This window comes from Ambystoma mexicanum, chromosome 4p (assembly GCF_040938575.1).
Source record: "Ambystoma mexicanum isolate Mex_15411 chromosome 4p, UKY_AmexF1_1, whole genome shotgun sequence".
In the NCBI taxonomy this organism is placed as follows: Eukaryota; Metazoa; Chordata; class Amphibia; order Caudata; family Ambystomatidae; genus Ambystoma; species Ambystoma mexicanum.
Genome location: NC_090927.1, coordinates 1,141,456,737 through 1,141,479,421, shown reverse-complemented (window position 1 = coordinate 1,141,479,421; position 22,685 = coordinate 1,141,456,737). Strand labels below are relative to the sequence as shown.

The following is a 22,685-nucleotide window of genomic DNA, read 5'->3' as shown; positions in this document are numbered from 1 at the left end:
GGTTTTTGTAATCATTGGATGTATTGCCTAGTTAGTTAAACATTTTTGTCAATGTTTGTCATCAATTTGTGCACTGCACCGATAATATTGTTTAAATTGTGTTTACAACTGTCTTAATACATTGTTCTTGTATTATAGTTGATGTATATAGGTATGCATTGTTATTGAATATATTTCCATATTTAAATTAAAATTTAAATTAATACAATTAGTTATTCATTCAATTATGTAATTTTCAGAATAAATGGTATGTAAAATTCCTGAAAACATTTCTTCCTTCATTTTCATTTCTGTTTAATGACACATCTTTCCAAAAGAGGAACTTATGGATCTTTTAATGGAGTGTTTTATTTTTATCGAGTTATGGGTCAATGTGTTGGTCTTTTTTTCCGGTTAAATGCACTCTCCCTTTGTAGCATTTAAATTTTGTGTTGACAGTTTTAGCTTATTTACGCATTCCCACAGTTTGTTTTAAGTGGATCTTGTGTTAGATCACCCTTTTGTTTGCTGTGACTTTTATCTTTTTGCCCAGTAAATCTAGGCTCTTTGGGCAGGGGACAGTATTTTCTTTTTTGAATAAGAATTAGGTGATCCTCGACACTCATCATTGCTTTGTCCCAAAGGTTAAATCGGAGTTCCATATTAACTAGGACATTTTCTTGCCAATATTTTCTCCAAACCTTTCCTCAGAAGACCCTTAGCACCCCACGGTATTTGCTATTTACCTGGACAATAATCTTGAAAACGCCAAAAAGAGATCGCAGGACGCAAAAATAGAAATAAAAATAACAGAGGAATCCAAATAAGGATCAGTGAAGCCAGTGCACAAAAATAGAAAGAAAGTCTTAATGTTCAACTAGCAAAGTCTTAATGCAAGGTAAAAAAAAGGAAGAAAAACCATAAGAAAAGAAAAATCACAGTTCCAACTAAAAGCCAAAAGGAAAAAAACATACATAGTTAGAAAATCCAAGAGATCAAACTACCATATCTAAAAGGGGAAATTCAAAAGCAGTCCAGGTTTGAGGGAGGGTCGAGATTAAGGTATGTATTCAAAAGCCAAAATCAGGAAGCAAAGACAGTCCAAGTTCCAAAGCATGGTCGAGATTCAGGTAAGTAATAGGCAAAAATCGACATGCAGAGTACACATACCAGTCCGGTGTCAGCAATGGGACTTCACAACCCAGGGGAGAAATCTACGTCCAAATGCCAAAACGGAATTGCGGGAGGTAGCTCGCTGTGCCACAGCAGAACAGCTGAGAAGCCCCGAACTGTATCGAACTGAAGCCTTTCTATTCTCAGGCTGCTCGGTGTCCATGACGTTCTGATGGCGTTGCATGACAACGGTGTGCTCTCACTGTGTGAGCGCGATGTGCCCCCGTGACTGTTGGGGCTGGTAGTTCCTGTCGGTGCAAATACCCTAATCACCAAGCAGGTGCCACGAAGGAATGCAAGGAAGGTTGCAAATTCTTAGAAAAAAAACTGCTGCACTGCTTGAAGGGCCTAAAGAATGATCTTCAAGACAAAGTGGCCAAAATTGCATAGCGATGCAGCAGTATTATGCCGTATGCACAGACATTGTCCTTCACACTTGGAGCAGTGTTGATGACCTATGGCAGTTTCAGCATGACTGCTATTTTGGGTTGTCGATGTGCATATATTTAAGCATTTAAATACGTTATTTCTTGGATTTGTACCTCGATTCGCCCCAGCCCTGACTGCTCCAGAGAGCTACAAATTAAGAGAGCAGCTGGACTGGACGCGGAAAGATCTCAAAATATCAATATGTTGGAGGAGGCGCTTTATCAGTGTGTATTATTCTCTTACTTGTACAGCCTTCCCAACATATTCAGGGACCAGTGCAAGACAAACTCCAGTTCTAGAATAGGTAGGAAAAGTGCGGGTTAATGGGAGAAAGAATGCACTGATCTCTCGGCCAGTGCTAAACGGGTTCAATGACATGTGTTTTCACATGGAAAGCTAACCATAGGACTCATCCCCTGAGCCTAGGTGTTCCATGAACTGCTTTTGGGGGGGCGGGGGGGGAATATATCTCGGCTGACCGCCCGATGTATGCATGCGTGTGCCCTTTCACTAGCACTGCATTTGTATCGTCAGTCCATGATCTCTACAACTTGTTGAAGCAGACTAGTGAAAGGTTTTTGATGTTCCTAGTCAGTATTTCTTTAAAAAAAATGTTTTATTTAATTATAGTACATGTTGGTTACATAGCAACCCTTCACACTGTGCAAACCATAAAATACAAAGAATAGTAATTCACATCAATAGTTACAACAATAATTTACAGATCATTTAAACTTATAACCGATAAACCTCTACATGCTAGTAAAAAATACGATGAAGGAATGTTGAATTAATATACAATAAGAGTCAGTATTTTAGGTTTTCTTGTTGGTGTTCATGTTCCAGTACTAATGGTGAGGGCAAATACCTTTACTGGCTTGTGTGAGATTCTGTTGAATGGGAGAACAAAGACCTAATGAGATGATTCCACCCCCAAAATGAAGGCTGGAGTGTTTGAACAATGTTTGATCCATTATTAATACTGCGCCCATCACCACCAAAGTGGTTTTACAGGCCCCGACCTTGTCCGAAATATACTGTCCATGGAGTCCACAGGTTGCTTGGGCTTGAGGTCAATGCATCGTTCATAAAGTTTTTTTTTTTTTTTTTTTGCAGAGAGTCCTAAGTGTTATTGCATTCTGTGTGCCTTCTAGGTACTTCTAACTGAGCATGTATCTGTGAGCAAGTGTGTGGCTGTGAAACACTTCTTCCTCAACCGCCCACCCTCTTTACCTTGACCCTCCAGGTTTTGCATTGGCAGTTGAATCGTGGAATAAAGGTTACCTTGGGGTAGTTAAGCAGGAAAGCAGGATATAACCAGGCTTCTGTGTAGGTCAGGTGGTCAGGATTGTTCTGTAGACTGCCTCGGATATGGGCGTGGTCTGCATTTGCTGGCCTGCAGTTGAGAAGGGTGTGGCGTTTCTATTTCGTGCTGTGCAATACATATGCAAATATAATATAATCTGGAACAGAATAGTTTCCTAGAGATTAAAAAGGTGGGTGTAGTACGGATGGGTTTCCGAAGGTTGGCCATTTTGTATTTTGGCTTGGGTATGGTCCAGACCTTTTGGCCATAGTAGAACTACAGTTTAAAAAACATACACTGAATTAAAAAATATTGATGGAAACAATGGAATTGAAAGGATTTTTTTAAAAAAGCAAAATATTTGTTCCTTTTTTAACTGCGAGCTGTATTGATTATGCTTTAAAGAATACCTGCCGTGCTTCCACTAAATATCTTATCCATACTTTGACTTACTGTGAGAGAAGGCTCTGTGTTGTATCAACCCTATTTCTCCTTCTGTGGTACACACACTTCTGCACGGGGCGCACATTCCAGCAGGAAAACAGCAAAGCTACTAGTCTAATCATTTATTCTCCCCTTACCCCCACCCTCAAGTGCAACAGGTCACACTGTTTTACGGTGAGAATATGCCATTAATAAAAACCGGAAAAGCCCCAAAGCAGTTGGAAATTACAAGATTCTGTCCCTTTTGTGGAATTCTAGTATTTATGGGTTTTGTGGTGGATCGGGAGGAGCATATGGAAACTGAGGGCATTTCTACCTTGTCTTTATTGAAGAAATAAGAATAAGACCTATCTTTCCCTATCGCTATGGAGGTTCCCTACTTATTTTACTAACTCAGGTGCTGATCCGTGGTGAGTCAATGTACAAAGGAATAAGTCTGCTGTCCAAAACGAACCTATCTGACCCTACCACTAGTCTAATCAACTAAGGTCAGCAGAATAACTCCCTTCTCTTGATGGTCGTGCTTTTACACCTTAATTTCTTTTAGAGTCATGGTTATCATACCATTTTCAAATAGTCTTGTGTTATCTTTTGTATCAGCTCCTGTATTTCCCTTATGGGACTGATTGTCTTTCTCTCCTCTTTTAGGGGCAGGTTCTTTGTCCTTCTTTGAATCTTTGGCTCTAAGATACAGGATTCGGAATATTCTTGTCTAATGCCTTCTCTTCTAGGGCTTTTGTTTTCCGGATACTTCTCTGGTCTTTAGTTCATAGTTGTCTCTGTCCTTTTACACTCTGTATCTTGAAAAAAAAGGGTTTACCTTCCCCTTTTTCCAAGGCAATGACATTCCATTTCTATTTCTCTCACTCTTTGGGATTTCTATGTTTCTCTTTATCACATTGGCACAGTTCATCTTTATCAACTTGGTTTTCCCAGTTTTGTCATTGGTACTGGACTGAGTTCCTCTGATGCTATAACTAGTGCCCGTCAACTTTCAAGTACCCCTGTTCTCCCTGTACCTTCAGCTTTGCAGGGGAACGACTCTGGTGCCAGTAGGAACCTGGGACCCTCTCCTTCCTTCTTGATTTGTTTTCCACGTTGTCCGCTTCTTGCGGGTTTCGCCCTTTGTTTTGACTTCTCAATGCTGGTATGGTAGACTAGACCGTTAACTTGCATCTTCCGTCGTGTGGTATTGGCGTAGTTGAACGACTAGCCTACCCACCATGATTACTCTGTGGTCACACAACCATCGAGCTTTCAGCTCTAGTTGTATCGGCTGCATACATGCCGGGCTTCCAGCATGTCCCTCTCTGACTCCAATCAGTTCTGAATCCCGCAGGCTTTGTGTCCTGCTCGCCCTCCTTCAGGTGTTCTCCACAGAGGGCCCCCTCCCCTGTGTGTGTTTGCCATCCTGTCTCTTTCTCGTGTTCTATCCACCTCTCACTATGCGTGTCCTCTCCAACGTACTCGTCCCAGTTAATTAAAGACTTGGATATAAAGATCTTTCTTTCTGGTAACACCATAACTTCACTCTCCTCATCTTGGAACTTGCCATTTTTAAATATATTATCTGGTCATACATATATTACATCATGTATAGGGTATCTGGGAGTTCCTCACAGGAACGGGAGTCCTTGTCCCCAAAGGGGGAGTCTCTTCTGGTGCATTTACACTTGACTCCACCCCTAGGGAGGGTGTTGCAGAGCAAGCTCACCTTCCTAGCATCACAGGGAAGGGCACCCCTTTCGGGAGAAGTGACACATTCCCTCCCTCACTTTCTCACTGTATGTTTTTAATTTTGAACACTATCGCCAGAAATGCCCATAACTGGTCCAATGCAGTAAGCAAGTAGACTCGTTTTCTTAAACCAATTTGTTGTATGCTGTTCTTGTACGCTTCATCTTCTTAGCTATGTAACTAAAACCTATACATGTAAGAAAGCAAGTGCCACTGCTTATTTTCATTCTTTTAAGTTAGAGCAGAATGTGACTTCATGTCAATAAGCATATATCACCGAACTACAGCAGGCCAAAAGTCAAAACATGGTCCTGTCGTGGTGTTTGGACCTATAATTACAATTGTTCTTTTATAAGACGCATAATACCAGAGATTGGTTCCTAAGCGCGGGATCGGTATTCAAACCTGTGTTGTGCTGCGTTGTCTTGCCTCTGAGACACACTCGTTGCCCCTGAGCAGAAGATACTCTTGTAAATAGAGATGCGTCAATGCATTGGGGAACCACTTGCAGGACGGCAAAGAAGGATCCAGGAGTGGGAAGCAGGGCCAAGGCACGATTGACTCTGTAAACTGTGCCGGGATATGGTGCATCAGCCGGCGGGCGCAGGATAACCTTTCTTTGCAGCTGTAATCGTCAGCTGTCTGAAATCCCCTGGTCTGCTAACCTTTGAAATCCATTTTGATCATCTGCTGCAGTATTTTTGTGCTGGCCTAACTTTGCTAAATGCGATTTGTGACATTTCGTAATAAACATTTTGAGGCAAATGGTGCCTTTTTTTTTTTAAAGCAAACCGACCAGCTGCACAGCAAAGTCCGTCCGCAAAATGGAACGTATTGCACGCAAAAATGGCCTGCAAGCAACGGCCAGGGCCCCCCTTTTGGGCATTAGCCTCTAATACAATGTGAGCCGTTGTGCTGGATGCATCCAGCCAAGCAAAAAAGGACGGCTGCACTGTGACGTAGTGGGTCTGTCCAGCTAATGGTGAGAGGGGTGCACCCATGGGAAAGTGGCTCTATGTGTCCCAAATGGCAGTAGCTTGGTTGCTTTAAGCATAGTGGCTCGAAGGTTTTGAATCAATCATAAACATGGGCATTGATCTGGGCCTATGGAAAATAGTTTATCAACTTGACGAGCCCTTACAGAAGGGGAAAGGCCACAATTGTATTCCCCCAGTGCGACCCTGCCTGTTCATCACTGCAATACCTCCCTCGTCACAAGTATCCGGTTGGTCTATTATTAAAAACATGTTATCTGTCTTGATCTCATCCCAACTGGTCATTGTTGGTAGAGGATACCGGTCCGGCATTGTCGGGGAATGGCCGCTGGCCTGCGTCTGCTGCCTTCTCGCTTAGCACACACTTCGCTGATGTCCCGTTTCACCACTCACACTTCACCAATGTCCAGGTTCTGCTCGCACTGCTCCTTAGCTACAGGCTTAAATCTTGAGATCCTCAAGGTCAGGGCAACAATGCCTCACGTACGATCACCCTCATCGCTACTGACCGCCTATGGTCTCATTTAGGCTATTCTTGTAACCTGCCTCGTGCTGCATTACGTCATCAATCCATTCAACTGTCTGTTCAGCCCCACGCTGCATGCGACTCAAATCTGCAACCCACTCACTATGACCTCTCAGCCACACACTGCATCTGTACTGCATTATGCTTGTAACCCCCCCACTATGCTTATTATTCACCTGTAAATCCACCCCCGGCACCTGTAGGTGTCTGTGGCCTGGCCAGATTGTCCTCTTACCCTAACTCCTTATACTTAGGCTGCTGCTACCCATGCAGCCTCCCACCAGCGGGGTGAGCCTTTACCTGTATTCACTAAGCCACATCTGCACTGCTCCCCATCCAGTTTGATGGGATCCCGTACCCTCGCTGTGCTTAAAATGGCCCCGACTAGAGGGGTGGGGGATTCTGTTACTAAAACTGTTTGCCACTATGTTCCCCAGTACACCTGAAGTAGCCCCCCGTACCACGAGGTGAGGTGCTCCAGTCTATGCTTACACTGTCTACTGCTAAGATGTAGCCATGTCTGCTTGTGCTGGCACTTATTGTCTGTACTCTGCACTTACTGTAACTAGCGCCTAAATGGCTGTGCACTTTGTGTGCCGATCTAAATGTCAAAATAAAAGAAATAATTACAATTTGTGTTTTTGATTCAGTTCATGGACACAATGTGTTTTACGAACAGTGACAAGCTCCAGTGCTTTTTGCCTAGTGGTGAAATGGGAGTAGGTGTTAAGAAACCAAATACGTTTGTGGTATTACCTGAAGCCCACAATACTATTGAGGTACTTTGGAACCTTTCGTAAAATCCGGCAGTGGGTGCTAGGGAGGAAGGTGATGGGAATTACAAAGTGGGAATTCAAAAAAAGAAAGCAAACAAATATTGTGACGAGAAAACATGCCTGTTTCTTTAAGACATTGCAAATGCATTGTTTTGACTGTCAAGAGAAGTGCTGTAAGCACTTAAACATTTGCAGTGTGGGGCCTGGTGACAGATGTTACCACAGCAGAATTGGCAGGGATGACTATGGTCAGTTCTCGTCCTAGATTTGCACATTGTATCAAAATGTTAGTGCTGCTGTCTGACCTATAAAGTAAAGCTTGTGCTATCAAGCGATCATCTTTGTGGTAACATTTCTCAGTGGGTGAACATGCCAGCTACATGGATCTGCATGTAACCAACTACAACTGAAGTCACTCTATCACTACCTCTCCTGCCAATACTTGTACTAGAACATCTGCACCCAACCACCAACAACTGTTCCCGCAAATTGACCAATCCCGCTCAGTTAAATACAGTCTAGCCCAGCACCTCAGAGCTCTCATCGGATTTTATCATTCGATCCCACTTGCAGGTGACAAACATGGTGGATCCCTGTAGCTATAAATCATATATTAGTTTTCAAAAATTGATTGTCAGAGATTTCTACTTAGTTTTCTTGATTAGCAAACAAACCTATTTGATTAGCAATTTTATACTGATACTTTGTGTCACCAGAAGTTAATTTGTACCCAAGACATAACATGAGCAAAAATACAGCATGTTTGTGTACTGCTGAAGTAAGGCATTAGTGAGATGAGTGACCATAAAATGTAAAGTTTAGCTGCATGAATCGACACAAATGGATGAATATGATAAAAAAGGCCCTGAAAACAGTGTTTAGTGCAAGATTATGTGCAACTGGGTGCAGTTGATGTCCCGTATATTGCATGCTTGACCCATCATTTGCTGTCTAAGGAGAAGTTCAGACGTTTCATAAATCAAAAGACATAAGTGTGTAGTATGGTGTTGCGGCAAGCAGGGTAATTGTCAACTTCATGTGGACAATATGTCCCTTGCTTGTCATTGATATCAACTGTGTTCAGTACCACTTTCGGGGGAGGTCTAGGCCTCTGAAGAGCCTCAAATCTGAACTGTGTAGACCCAAGCTCAGTATTACAGCCCTGTGCAAACCTTAAAGCAGTATTTATCGCTATTAGTACTCAGAGACCCATCTTGGGTGCTGATATTGGTTTCGCTTTTAAAGGAGCCATACTTGGTGCTATTCCTTCTTCCTTTAAAGAGAAATTACATATATATGTCTGCGATTGGCAACAACGATGACTATTTCCAGGATCTGAATGTGAGCGGGAGGGAGTGGGGGGGAGGGGTAGTGGGGTAGGAGCAATCGAGGTGTAGCAGTCCAGCAGAGACTTGTTCTAGCACACCACTACCAAAAGACAGGGTGATGGCTGGGCAGAGGCCGGCCATGAAATACGGGCGGCTACTTACAGAGTCCGTAGTTGGTGATATATAATACAATCATAATCTGAGAGCAAAGCGAGCCCTGGGGGCTGACTACAGTGCATGGTATTGCAGTAGATCTCTAGATGTACAGACTGAATAGAACTGTTAATCACTACTTTGCATAAACATCTAGTTAGCTTTGTATATTCATTGTGTAAGAGGAAAGCAAGTGAGACTAAGTAGAGTGGATGGTGTAGCAGGCAGAAAACTGGGCAAAGTAGGGAAACCTATGTAGTTTGCGGCCATCTTACTTTCAGGGTCGCTGTATGAAGTAACGGGGCAATCAGATAGAATGTTCACACAAAAGGAGTAGGCAACACACATCTGTGTTATTAGTTATTAGCAGCTGAAAAAGGGACCCAAGAGAGGTCCAGTTGGTAAAGCCAAACCCAAGAGTTACTGTGGTATGGACCCTGATCATTATTATTAGTAGAGTGGGTAACAAGGCTGTGACAGAAGGCAGAAGGATAGAGCGAAAAAGAAATGCAATCCCTGCCTACAGTGCACTCTCAACTAGGTTGCGGTGTTACAACGCCTGTCTAATAGTGACAGAATAAGAATGAAATTACCAACTTCTATGATGTGTAATACATTCAGCCTTGTAAGTCCAATACCACTCTCCTCCAGATTAGTTTAAATCGGAAGAGACTACACGTAAAAGAAGAAGCACTCCAGGGGGGGGGGGGGTGAAGAGGATAAATTCTTCCTCATTAGAGACTCGTGTGGCATCTAATGGGATAGACAATTCTTTAATAACCCATTGATTGTCACACTGACCCTGGGTAGCTAGGGTTAAAAATGACACAAAAAGGAAGAGGATAGATTCCTATTCCAACAACACAAAGACAATACAGTCACCACTTCCCATACAGAACTTATTTTTACTAACGGGCAGTAGGACGAAAACGGTTTGCTCAAGCTAAAAAATAGGCAGATTGGTGCCTTCTTAGATGTAACAAACACTGTCGACCGGTTTCAGTAGCCTAACTTTGATAAAGCCACATTCATCAGGACAGTCTAAGCTTCCTCAAACACTGGTATATTTCATGACTCGAAAACCAGTTTATGAGAAAATAAAAAACGGCAAGATGGAGTAGTACGTTACCACCTTGCCGTTGGTGTCATGGGACTGGAACAGTCTGGGAAGGAACCCTAAATTTCCTTCCCTTGAGATTTAAAACCGAGTATGCCTCAAATTATGGCATAGCTTGGCTGACCAGTCCACGTGCTGTACATTTGTTCGCACCTTCCACGGGCATCTCATGGATTAAACGGAAAACGCCCGACACGAGCGCGATGAAATACGGGCGGCTACTTACAGAGTCCGGAGTTGGTGATATATAATACAATCCTAATCTGAGAGCAAAGCGAGCCCTGGGGGCTGACTACAGTGCATGGTATTGCAGTAGATATCTAGATGTACAGACTTGAATAGAACTGTTAATCACTACTTTGCGTAAACATCTAGTTAGCTTTGTATATTCATTGTGTTAGAGGAAAGAAAGTAAGACTAAGTAGAGTGGATGGTGTAGCAGGCAGAAAACTGGGTAAAGTAGGGGAACCTATGTAGTTTGCGGCCATCTTTCTTTCAGGGTCGCTGTATGAAGTAACAGGGCAATCAGATAGAATGTCAAAGAGTTTGGGATCAGCTCATGCGTTGAGCACCTGTTGCACAGATTGTGCAACCAGCAGGTCACAGAACTAGGTTTGCCATCAAAGGCATTTGGCTCTGTGATCATGCACATTTTCAAAAGTGTTCACTCATCAATATGATGCACCTTCCCCAACAAAATGAGTGTTTACAGTAGCAATACTGTAATAATGCTGTATCAACTTATATTTTTAGTTATGGAATTGCAGGACAGCCTTTTAAAAAATAGTTAACACATTCTCGTCTTTCTTTTTTTGTTAATTTTCAGCCCTTGTCGGCTTTTTATCCTCTCTTGTGGTGAATCTCTGGTGCTAGTATTATAATTAGGTATTTGGATCAGCACTCCAAGTGTCTCTATTGTGGCTGAAACAATAACAAAACCTGAATTTTTCTTAAATTAGGACTTGTGTGATGTGCGATCCCAAAAAATCAGTACCAGTCAGTAATCCAACAAATTGATATATGTATTCTTATATTTTGCATAGGTGTATATTTCATGTATTGATTTCATATTTCCATTGTGCACTTAGCATTCCATTGTGCACTTTTATCATATGCATAAGCATATGATAAAAGTGCACAATGGAATGCTAAGTGCACAATGGAAATTATGTGCATAATGAAATGCTAAGTGCATAATGGGAATGTATGGAATTAATACATGAAAAACATTGGAAATGTATGGAATTAATACATGAAAAAATACAGAAATGTATGAAATACACAAGGGTCAATCTAATTGGCAAATCTACAGAATTGCATAGCAAACTGCTATGCAACTATGCTTATTTTATGCCTTGAGTATTCGACCATGCAATGCCACTCCACCAACAGCCGCACAATCTCAACTAGAACCACTTCCTCCCAATGAGCTGTGCTCACCTTGAACTGAGAGCATAGAAAATAGTAAAGAACGGCAGACGGTATCACCAGTTTGATGATGACAATGTGCATAACACCAACCCATCACCACAGGATAGGTCATTAAAAAGTTAACTTAAAGAAGTGGTGCATAAGTGAAGTCCAAAATTAATCAAAAAAAGGCCAGTGAAACAAAGACCTATGAAACGCAAATACATTCATAGCAAGGCAAATTAAGAAAAAAACTCTGATCTGAGAGCAGAATAAAATACCTTAGTCTGAGTAGCAAAGAAAGGGGAGAGGCTCAGACCTGATATGACTGGTGGAATGGGACGCTACTCCCAATATGATGCTATCTCAGTTATTAGTTATTAAACAGACCCTATTTACAAAGAGTTCATCAAATGTATAGTTTGCTTAATTGGTGTACTGTAAATTGCTCTGACAATACTACATCCATCCTGCTGCTGCGCCAAGCAAAACACAGGCTTGGTGTACTGATCAAAGCTGGTATTTCATGCTCCTTAAAACAAGCACACACACACACACGCACACACACCCTCCCCCCATGCGTATCCCTAGCCCCCCCACAGCTGTGTACAGCTTACTCCCACCAGTCTGCTATTACAACACTCCCCAAATCTCACCAGCATAGACCTTTTACTCTGTCTCTGCCTTGTTTAGATCTCTGCTGTCCTGCACCGACATCTGTGGAAATAGAAAAGAGGCTCTTTTTTCAAGCTCCTTTTCTGCTTTCCCCGAAACCTTTATTTGTTTAGACTTTGATTTCTAAAAAAAAAAGTCTTGCTGTATACCAGATGAGTGCCCACCTGTGTTTCACATGACAATAGATTACTTTTTTGTAACGTGCCCATTCCAGCATGTCCCTTTCTGGTACTTGGTGCAGGCTGATTGGGGAGGATGGGGTGTCTGGGCAAGAAAGATCAGCTGTTGAGAAGAGGATGCACAAGAGAATGCTTCAGAGGGGAGGGGAAGGCTCCTGAGGCAAAGGAGAGGTTGCAGAAATCACTCAGGGCAGGAGCGGGTGTCAATGTGGTCCTTTATGGTTTTAGAAGAAAAGGGATGAACCTGTTTTGACGAGACTTTCATAGATTGGACTTGTCTAGCGACCTTGTCAGGGGAAAAGAGGAAAGGAGGAGAAAGAGGGTGGGGGGTGGCTAAGGGGAAGGGCAGAGTTCACAGAAGGTGGGAGGAGAGGAGGAGGAGCAGGAGGAGGAGGAGGGGAGGGGAGGAGAGGGTGGACAGGATGTCCTGGGTTTTTGAGATGAAGTGAGAGGCAAGGGCTGTGCAAATGGCGAGGTGACAGGCGGGGTAGAGACTGCAGCAGGGTTTGCGAGTCGTTGGATGCTGCAGAGACACAGGCTTAGATGTGGCCTCTCTTCTTAGTGTGCACAGAGAGTCTGTATTGCCTTTGGAGCAGGCAACAGGCCAGTTTGCCAAAGGATGAACAAGAAGCCCTCCATTTCCTCTCAGCCGTCCCTACACTTGTGTTTAAGTGTAGCTAGGTCAGAGTCAGGATCACTGTGGTTAGCTCTTTGTCTGCATATTGAATAATGTGTAGAGATTAGGGTTTCCTGTCTGATTTGTGTATTTCAATGAATCGGACTAGCAGTGCTTTCATCAAATAAGAAGCATTAATCCTAGCTCAAGATCAATGCTCAGACACTTGGCGCTTCAGGAATCCGTCTCTATATTCCTTTTAGGTGAGTGTTTTTCTTAGAAGAGTATATGTGGTTGCATATATTCCTGCGCTATGATGGGCATATGCTATGAAATAAATAAATGGCTGCAGAGTAGGGACTGGTAACATTGGAGGGTAGAGGCAGTGGCAGTGGTAGGGGTGGGAGACCTTGGAGGGACAGATGAGGAAGATCCAGCGAGCAGGAGGGTAGGTGGGAGTTGGAGCATAGCCAGGGGATTACGTGCGCGTGATAGGAAGAAGACAGTCAGGCATCGTGTCTGAAAGCCCCCTCTCCCAATTATTCGTTTTGCTCATCCAACAGCATTAATACTGAAGTGTCAATCTCGGGAAGTCCCTGGGCGAGTTTAGACAGATAAGGCATTGGCCTCCAGGGTACCCGATCTAGCAAAGTGATAAACCTGCAGTACACGCCAACCTTGGGAGTAGGGGCGCCTGGGTTAGGTTCAGACGGGTACTTTTAGACTAGTGTGACGGCCCTACGGCCTGAAAGAAGAGTTCCCTAAAAACAATGAGCTCTCTCTGTGAGTTGGAGTATTCTTTGAGCCATCTGTGATGGCACCTATGACTACACAGATTAAGTGATACTATTAATATGCAAACAGGGGTGCCCCCTTCCACCCAACAAACGTACATTTAAATGGTCCCATAAGCATCTACAACCAGCCCTAGCAGGGGGCGATGCAAATGTAGCTGTAGTTGCTTCAGCGAGAGGCACACGAACCTTTCATCTAGTCACATACTGCACGGATGTCTATGGCGAGTAGTGGCGTACGCACAAGTAACCACAGAAGCATAACGCTACACTACATTCACAGTGCAGTTCTACAAATGTCAATCAGGCGGGATAGCTTGGTCTGTTAAGGCACCAGCTTTGGGATGGATGGCAACCTGAGTGTCTCCGAGTTATCATTGAAGGTTTCCCTTCTCGCAGGAGTGCAGTTTGTTGCAGCGTCACAAGTATTCACAAAACATCTGGAACGCGTTCTTGTTAAATGCTCGAATTGTATTTTTAGAAGTTGGAGAAAGGGACTCTAGGGCTTGTGCGAAAATCGATGTTTTAGGACGGGGAGCAGAATCGTGCACCGTACCCAGCATAGGGGCGTGATTCGCATAACTACGTCACACTGGTCTGACATGTGCAGTAGCACAGCAAGCAGCGGCGTTACCCGCAGGCAGGGACAAGGACGTGTTATGTTGATTTATACTGCGTACGCTACCGCTCAGGGACAGTCTTCAGGCGCTCATATTAATCAATTTTAAGATTCAATTTTAAGATTTTTTTTTTTTGTGTAAACTTCTAATGTAGTAAAACCTGGCCCTTAAAATTGTCAGGGGAACCAATGGGAAAATGGGCCACAGTTGAAAATGGGAATTCATTCCTTTTGTGACACTGTTTGAATAGTACCAAAAGTTTTTGGGTATAAAATGTAATGCAAATTGTCATTTTAAAGAATATTTATTGAGGATCACTTGTCAAAACTACCAGCCGCATAGTGAAGTAACTCATCAAACTGGCTCACATTAGCCCAAAAAGTGGCCCACTTTGACCCAAAAAACCTGGCCCACACAAGCATTTTGTGTTTTAGTTTTGGCCATAGGCCAGCCCGATCCTGTTGGCAGGTAGACCGCTGCATCATTAAGCGAGACATTCGCCAGTCACCCAGCTCTATAATATTGCACTCCCACCCTCCGCCACCTTTCAGCCACTAGGCCACCACCTCGTATGCTGTGTAAAATGCCCAGCCCAGCCGGGTACCTTTTTTTTTTTTTAAACAAAATGTACTAAAGTTGTGCGGCGAGTGAGGCGTCAGGAAGTGGGACTGTTTGGTTTCAGAGCGTGGTTGTGGGGGAGGGCTGAGCGTGTGGGCTGGTGATTATAATAATAAACACGTGCTAGAGCGATGGCCATGTGGGCCTGTCAGGGTGGCGGCACTGAGCTGCACCGGGCAGCGTTCGCGGGTGACGTTGAGCAGTTTCTCGTGTGCTGTCACCAGGGCATCCCTCGGGCAGGACAGACGGAGGGAAGTGGTCTGAAACGGGCTTGGCCATTGCCATAGCAACTCGAATTGGGAGGGGGATGGTGGTGAGGGAAGCAGGGGTTGGAGTCACCTCTCAGTTTTGGCCTGCCAACCTTCATTTTTTTGCCGACAAGATTTAGAAAAACGTCATCTTGTCCCGACTGTGTTTTTTTTTATCAGAGGCCTCTTTGTGACAACATTGTTGTAAACGGGACTCTCCTGGAAAGCGTGCTTCGCTCCACATCCCCTGCCAGCCGCTGGGACCCAGTATTTTCTTCCTGTGTGTAATTGAGACCAAACGCTGGGCCGGGGGCCCGGGAGAGAAGTCTTGGGCCTGCAGGTCATTAGTGAGGTGAGCAGAAGGAACCGTGCCCGCCGAGCGTGAGGCCCACGGAGCCCCCCGGAGAAGCATGGACCGTGCCCCACGAGCGCACGTCTGATCCAAGGCTCGCGCACCCCGAGCCTGCATGCGGCCAGTGGGCAGAGGGGGGGCTCTTCCATGCTGCCCCCGGCACCCCTAAAGCTGAGGATGGAGTGCCGCACGCGGGGCTTGCTAGCCCGCCACATGTCAACGGCTTTAAAGGGGCCCGCATGACTGGGGGCGCGGGGCTTTGCCGGAAGGTTTGGGGCTTTGGCTGGCGGACTCTTACCAGAAAGATGTAGGCTTCCATGGATGTTGCACGATGATTGGCATGAACTTCAGCCTGCAGGAGTTGTTGAGGAAATTTGAAAAGGTGAGTTGGTCAGGGTGGCTTAACACCTTGTGCTGAGAACGGCGCCCAGGTGCTGTTCACTCTTCCTTCCATACCTTGGATGGGGGTTGAAGTGCGTTGCGGGTGTTGGGGCCCGTTATTTGCAGTGCTGACTTCCCTAGTAAGTGTTACTTAAGGACAGTTTCTCCTATAACTGGTACGAAAACGAAAATGCCTTGAACAATCGAGGGTCTTTTTTTTATGGTCATTTCCTAAACAAATCGTTTAACATTAAAGTTTTTTTGTTTAAAGCCCTCTCCCTCATACCCATTTGTCTTTTCTTCGCTGCTCTCTGCAAGGGTTTGGAAGTCGGACTAATGGTAGAAACGTTGTTTATATGATGACCAACCCTCGGACTTCTCACGCGCTTTTCTCAATGTTGGTACTGTGGGTGTTTGGGTAGTGGTGATAGAGTAACGGGGCGCAACAAGACCGAAGTTTCAGGGTAACGGGCATACCTGCCTAACTTCTGGGTTTAGCCCAGAGAATCTGGGTTTTTATGCTGGTATCTGGCAAACCTGCCTAACCTTCAGCTTTAGTCCAGTGACTCTGGGTTTTTATGCTCGTCCCCAGCATACCTGCCTAACCTCTGGCTTTAGCCCAGAGAATCTGGGTTTTTATGCTCGTCCCCGGCATACCTGCCTAACCTTCAGCTTTAGCCCAGAGAGACTGGGTTTTTATGCTCGTCCCCGGCATACCTGCCTAACCTTTGGGTTTAGCCCAGAGACTCTGGGTTTTTAAGATAGTCTTCGGGGAAGCGCATGGAGTGTCTGGGTTTTCTGGCTGTCCATCCGAGCATCTATATGATTGGCGGGTTATTAGGCCATCAGAATTTGCTAGTGTACAGGGCGCACAGATGAGCTATGGGATCCGCCATGTATCGTGGGGACCTGCATTACAGATCTGGTGGCAGTCCCTTGCCTCTATACTCAGCATAGTTTTGTCCTCCAGCTCAAGCATGGTACCGCACCTCCTCATAATGCCCTGATCATTTTCAAATGTGTGTACTCTCGCAGTTTTGCAGAACACTTTTAAAACACAGCCGTAGGTGCTGACCTCTCCCAGCCTATGTTCGTACTTTTCAAGAGCAGTGCAGGCTCGCGCCACTGAGCAGCAGGTTGCACAATATCATTGCAGATCACAAAGGTTCTGATATCACTCTGTGCCAATACATTGCTGAGCAAATACTCAGTGCTGACAAACCGCAGTACTGCACACAACTGACTGAGCATGTGGTGGGGTATTCCGGTGACGTAGATCTCCAGGTTTTTCATTTTGAAATGTAGGCAGGTATGCTAGCAGTTGCGTATTTAGGCTTTCTGCTGCCCTAGGCCCAAATAAGTGCATGCACCCCCCAAAACTTTACTCCACCTCTGCCAGACTGTGCACCGTCACCAGATTCCACCCCTCCAACAAACTCTGTCCGCTTTGTCCAAACAATGCCCATTCACCCCCATTTCCCCCCCATTTTGGCTCCAGAACATAAGAACTTTCTCAAGGTTGCAGGGATTAGAAAGTTATTGCTTCCTCTCTATTCATTCATGACTGTCTTCTTCTATGTTATGTTAGTTGAAAGAGTGTTTTCAGATCCCTACTGCCCAAGATTTGGGGAAGGCAGTGTGTTTTACAGCCGAGTGCACTAGAGGTAAATTGTCACGGCTAATTGTTTTAGGACTTAACCAAAAGTAGACAATCTTTTATAGGAAGCGATAAGAGCATAAGCTGTCTCCCGACTCAACACAAGTGAAAGGGGGTTGGAATGAGGGATTTTGGTTTCAATGCCAATATCTGGTTTCTCTAACAATTGCCTGCTGTCACTCCGAGAAGCACCTAGACTGGTCTGCAATACTAATGCAACATAACATCATTTCTGCACCCCGTCTTGTCAAATGGTAAAGTTTACACATGAAATGTATGCAAGTGGTACAGGCACATTTTATAAAAAGAACTCAACCCCCTTCTCATGGTTACAGCTCTGGTGTTAGCAGAGGGTAAAATGGAAATAAGGTATGTTACTTGCTGCAGCTAATGTACCTCCGGGCCCTTGGGCTGGAACGCCATTAAAATATGGCTAAATCACAAGTGACATTTGTAAACTCTGCCTGGGCAGAAACACCTCAGTAGTGTAAAGAGAGTTGGAGAAGGTTCTGGGAATCCTTGGCCATGCATTCTTACGGTGGAACAATGGGCAACCCTGAACATTCATGTGAGAAGCAACACCATTCCTTATAGCTGCACAGTGTAGGCACTTTTTTTTTATAACAAATTAAGTGGCACATACTGTTTACATCATTTCCGTTTGTGCAATTGTTGAACATTCCCAACACTCCGAGAGTAAAACTGAGCAATGCATCCAGCGTTCCAGCACAATATCACCTTTGTGGGAGTGGTTTAGGCAATGTGTTTTGCGAGCTTGCTTTTAATGTAATTTGAAATGTTTACCTCCGTAGAGTTGGTTGTGCTGTACAATACATAGGAACATTTTGAAATGTGTGGGTATAGATATAGATGTCCTTCTGTAGTTTGAAGTACAGTTTCACAGTAAAAGTCCTACCTTGTATTTAAAACATAGTTAATGTAAAGATCACTCAGAGCATCACAGTTATGCATTGTGGAACATACTTTACAGTTGGTTCTCCTGGTAGTACTGAGCGTGCAGCAGAATGTCATCAGAGACGCATGATGAACCCAGCAGGGATGCCATTTCCCGCTTCGCACTGAGCAGCTTCTTTAAAGATGGCTGAATGGATATCTTTACAGGTGTGAAACAGTGTGTACCTTTGGCACACCGTTTTTGTTCTCAACTTTCTATGGCTTTTGGTATCCTTTCACTGGTTTCTTGTTACACTTGAGCATTCAGATTTACTTTTCGACATTTTAATATCTCTATGATCTATTTCATGCTTGCACATTTTTGGGTGGTCACAGACAGCTGAAATGTCAGGCCGGGGAGGGAAATTAGTTCCGGCTTCTGAACATCATTTTAGTGCCACCTGTGGGAACTCTGTTGAGTTACGCATAGGCACGCGTTTAATATTGTAAAATGATGCATCATTTTGAACCTTTACTTTTCTGAAGCGAAAACCCTAATTTTTTCAACGGTTTAAAAAATGCATGCTGTGCATTTGAATATAAAAGTGATTGCTTAACACAGTGTATGTGTGTATTGATTAAAAAGAACTCCAAAGATAATGTGGAGTGGCACCAATAAAACTAATGAGGTTTTGGCTGCTTTGCATATTAAATGCATTTTGGGAAGATAAGAATGATCAAAGATCTTTATATCTGTCGTGTCTGAGAGTTGTATCACTGAATCACTAACTACCTAAAGCACGCTCGGTTTAGTACAAGGTTACCTTTTAAAATATTTATATATAACACAAAAGTCACCCTAACAATAATGCTTTTGCAAATATCAAGTATATATACAACTTTGGCCATCAAAGACTTTAGTGCTCAGAGTGCAATGACTGCTAACTGCTCAAAATTACTTGCAGTGTTGTGGATCAGCCAGACTCAGAGAAACAAAATTGGCTTTATATTTAAAAAATGACAAGTACATTAAAAATAAACTGCAATAAAATGCCCCTCCTCTGGCAATCTGCCCTCCGAGGCCTGGGCCTAGTCGGCCTTGTTGTAAATAAGTCTATGGAAGCGGGAGGTCTGCCTTCAAAGACTTGTGTAGACTTGTGTGGGTGGGGCAACCTTACTTGCATGGGGCTGTGGGAACTAGTGTCCGATTAGTAAAAAATGGTGTGAATTGAAGCACGTTCTGCCAATTACATTGCACAGAAGCAAGATAGATTTTGAATGGCACATGCCAGCACGGTGGTGCGTGGTTGGCCTGGTCACTTACTCGTTCACTGTGTATATCCAGCTGCATTTTACCATGATCCCGTGTAAGACAGATACGTGTTAAAGTAGTTTCTTTGAGGTGGCATTGGCTCTCAGAAGCGCAGTCCTGCGAAGCTAACTAGAAACTGTGGGCCAGTAATTTGTGCCATAGAGTAGTGTCACCTAATGTTGCATCACTTAGGCTAACATCACATAATATAGTATGACATGACGTAAAAGCTAGAAAAATAATGTTTTCCATGGCTCTAAACAAACACGTGCAACCCACCATTCCCACTTCGCCCATCACTAAAGCTCTCACCTATGCCCCCACTGCACAGGTCAGAAGCTCGAAAAAACTTAAGAAAGACAATCTTTTTCCCCTCTTGGAAGTTGCTGAACTGAAGCCCCCATTCTCGAATGACCTTAACACTCTTGCAGACATCTACACCAACACCTTCACCAGAGCGATCAACACCATAGCCCCAATGGAATCCGAAAAAGAAGAAAAGTCCATGCACACCAACTCCTGGTACACGGATGAACTCCTTGCCCTACGTACACACAAACGTAACGTCCTATCTAACTGGCAATCTATGCACAGTGCTTCCACAAAGGAAGAATTTAAAAAAACTTTCCGCCCAATATAAAGATGCCATTTACAAAGCCAAGTCCAAATCCCTCAACCATAGGATCTTCAAGGCAAACTCACAATCTAAGGAAATGTTCTCAATCGTTAGACCTCATCACCCCAGTCCCGACGAAATCATTAAGGATGAAGTATGGTGGGCCAGCATTCAGGCTGCTATGCTTAATAAAATCAAACTACTTCAAGAGAAAATACAAGCTCAATTCAAAGCCTTACCCAAGACTGACCACACCCCCACGCCTAGCTCTCCTTCCCAAACTCACCCCACCCTCTCCTGTCATTTTGTGAGGTCACAGAACCTGAAGTTCTTGCACTCCTCCAACAGCTCAGACCATCGACTTGCAAAGCAGACAGTTGTCCCCCCAACATCATCAAAGAGTGTGCCGACTTCAAATCATGCACTGTCCCATCCAGCCTCAAAGAAGCATGGGTTGGCCCTCTTCTGTAAAAAAGTCCCTAGATCCCTCCTCCCCCAACAACTACAGCCCCATTACCACTGTCCCATTTCTCATAATCCTTGACAAAGCAGCCCACAACCAGATCTAACACTACCTAGAAACTAACATCATCCTCGGCAAAGGGCAATTAGGGTTTTGTAAAGGCCACGGCACAGAACACGCCCTCCTGGACCTTAAAAATCAAATAACCACCATCATGGACAAAGGTAAACCGGCCCTGCTCCTACTCCTGGATCTCTCGGCCGCTTTCAACCTGGTGGATCACAAAACCCACCTCACCATTGCTGCCCATTTCACCAACAGTCTCCTCATGGATCACCTCCTTCCTGGAAGGCAGAGCCATGAAGGTCTTCTCAGACCGGGCAAACGCAGCCCCCTCCACCATCCAGTGCGGAGTTCCCCAAGGATCCTGCACAGCCCCCACCCTGTACAACCTGTTCACAAAACCGCTCTTTGACGGGTTGGACTCCCTCGGCATAGCTTGTACCAACTATGCCGATGATACTCCGGTCCTCCTCCCACTCACTGGCACCTACGACCAGGACACCACAGCTCTCCTCCAAATCCAGGCATGGATGGCAGAAAATGGGCTGTGTCTCAAGGGCGATAAAACCGAGATTATCATCTGGGGTCCTAAAGAGACACTAGGTAAACATAGCCAACAAAACCGCAATTTCTCCATCGATAACTCATCATCCCAGTATCACCAGCAGTCAAAACACTAGGGATCTTCCTAGATGCTACGTTATCTATGACCCACCATGTCGGTACCATCATCTCTGCATCCGCCCACACCACCAAGCTCATAAACATAGTCAAACCTTTCCTCTCCAACCAAAATTGGCTATCGCAAGTAGGGCTGTACCGAATAGCATATTTAGTATTCGGCAGAATACCGAATAGTTTGACAACTATTCGGCCGAAGCCGAATATGAAGGCGAATAGTTACTTTATTTAGTAAATCATGTTCCAAACTTCAAAAAACTCACTTATTAAAAAAAAACAAATAAAGCACCATTTTAAATGCCTTCTATACTTTTATTTCTCGAGTTTCGAAACTTCTTTGCAGCTCACATAGAAATGTATAAAATGGTTCAGGTTGGCTCATGCAGAACACAAGTCGAGAGGAAATCTGAAATGCGTGAACTCCATCTCACAACTATTCACCCCACACAAACAAATGCTGCTCACTTTTCACTTATCCTAGCCACTCTTTCTCGTCAATACACAAACATATGCAACTTATAATTTCCTGATAAATTAATAGATAATGTTAAACTCAGGACTCAAGTCCTTAAAAAAAAAGAAAAGGGGGGGGACTATTATGTACACAATGGGAAGTGACATGACAGGAACTGAAGGTATCTATGCGCATTTCTTTCAGTTTGTTTTTTCCAACTGAAAAATGTGCACATTGCATATAAACATTCAACAAAAGAAAAGATGTTCCTGTATTGTTGCAAGCTAAGTATAAAAGATAAGCACCTTTTATGTCCAAGAATCTGTAACAAAACATGCCCTAAAGAGCAGATTACAATATCAAATATTTCTCAGCTGTGTGATGACAATTTGTCTGGCCTAATTCTATTCAGTTTTGCAAACTGAAGTCTATATTTGCCTTTCTGAGTTCATGTTGCATTGTATTCAAATGAGTGTGTCAAAGTATTCGGCAATAGCGGAATCGCAAGAAACTATTCGGCCGGAGCCGAATATCTTTTTTTCAGCTGGAATTCGGCCGAATACTTACTCGAAGCTGAAGTTCGGTACACCCCTAATGGCAAGAGCCACCATTGCAGCTAAATTAGACAATTGTAACGCTCTCCTAGTGGGAACATTGGCCAAAAACCTAAATAGACTCCAAATAGTCCA

General features: G+C 44.0%; 1 protein-coding gene across 7 annotated transcripts in view; it reads left to right on the top strand.

Annotated features, from left to right (window-relative positions):
• Positions 1-22,685, top strand: part of UTRN (utrophin) — a 2,010,688-nt gene that overhangs the window by 1,298,815 nt on the left and 689,188 nt on the right. The window contains exon 1 of one of the 7 annotated variants that reach the window (XM_069606731.1): positions 15,328-15,857. The exons of the other annotated variants lie outside the window; for them this stretch is intronic. Coding sequence (XP_069462832.1) covers positions 15,807-15,857 — 51 coding nt within the window. The 5' untranslated portion in view covers positions 15,328-15,806. Of the gene's footprint in view, positions 1-15,327; positions 15,858-22,685 lie in introns of those variants that run through there. 7 annotated transcript variants of the gene reach the window in all.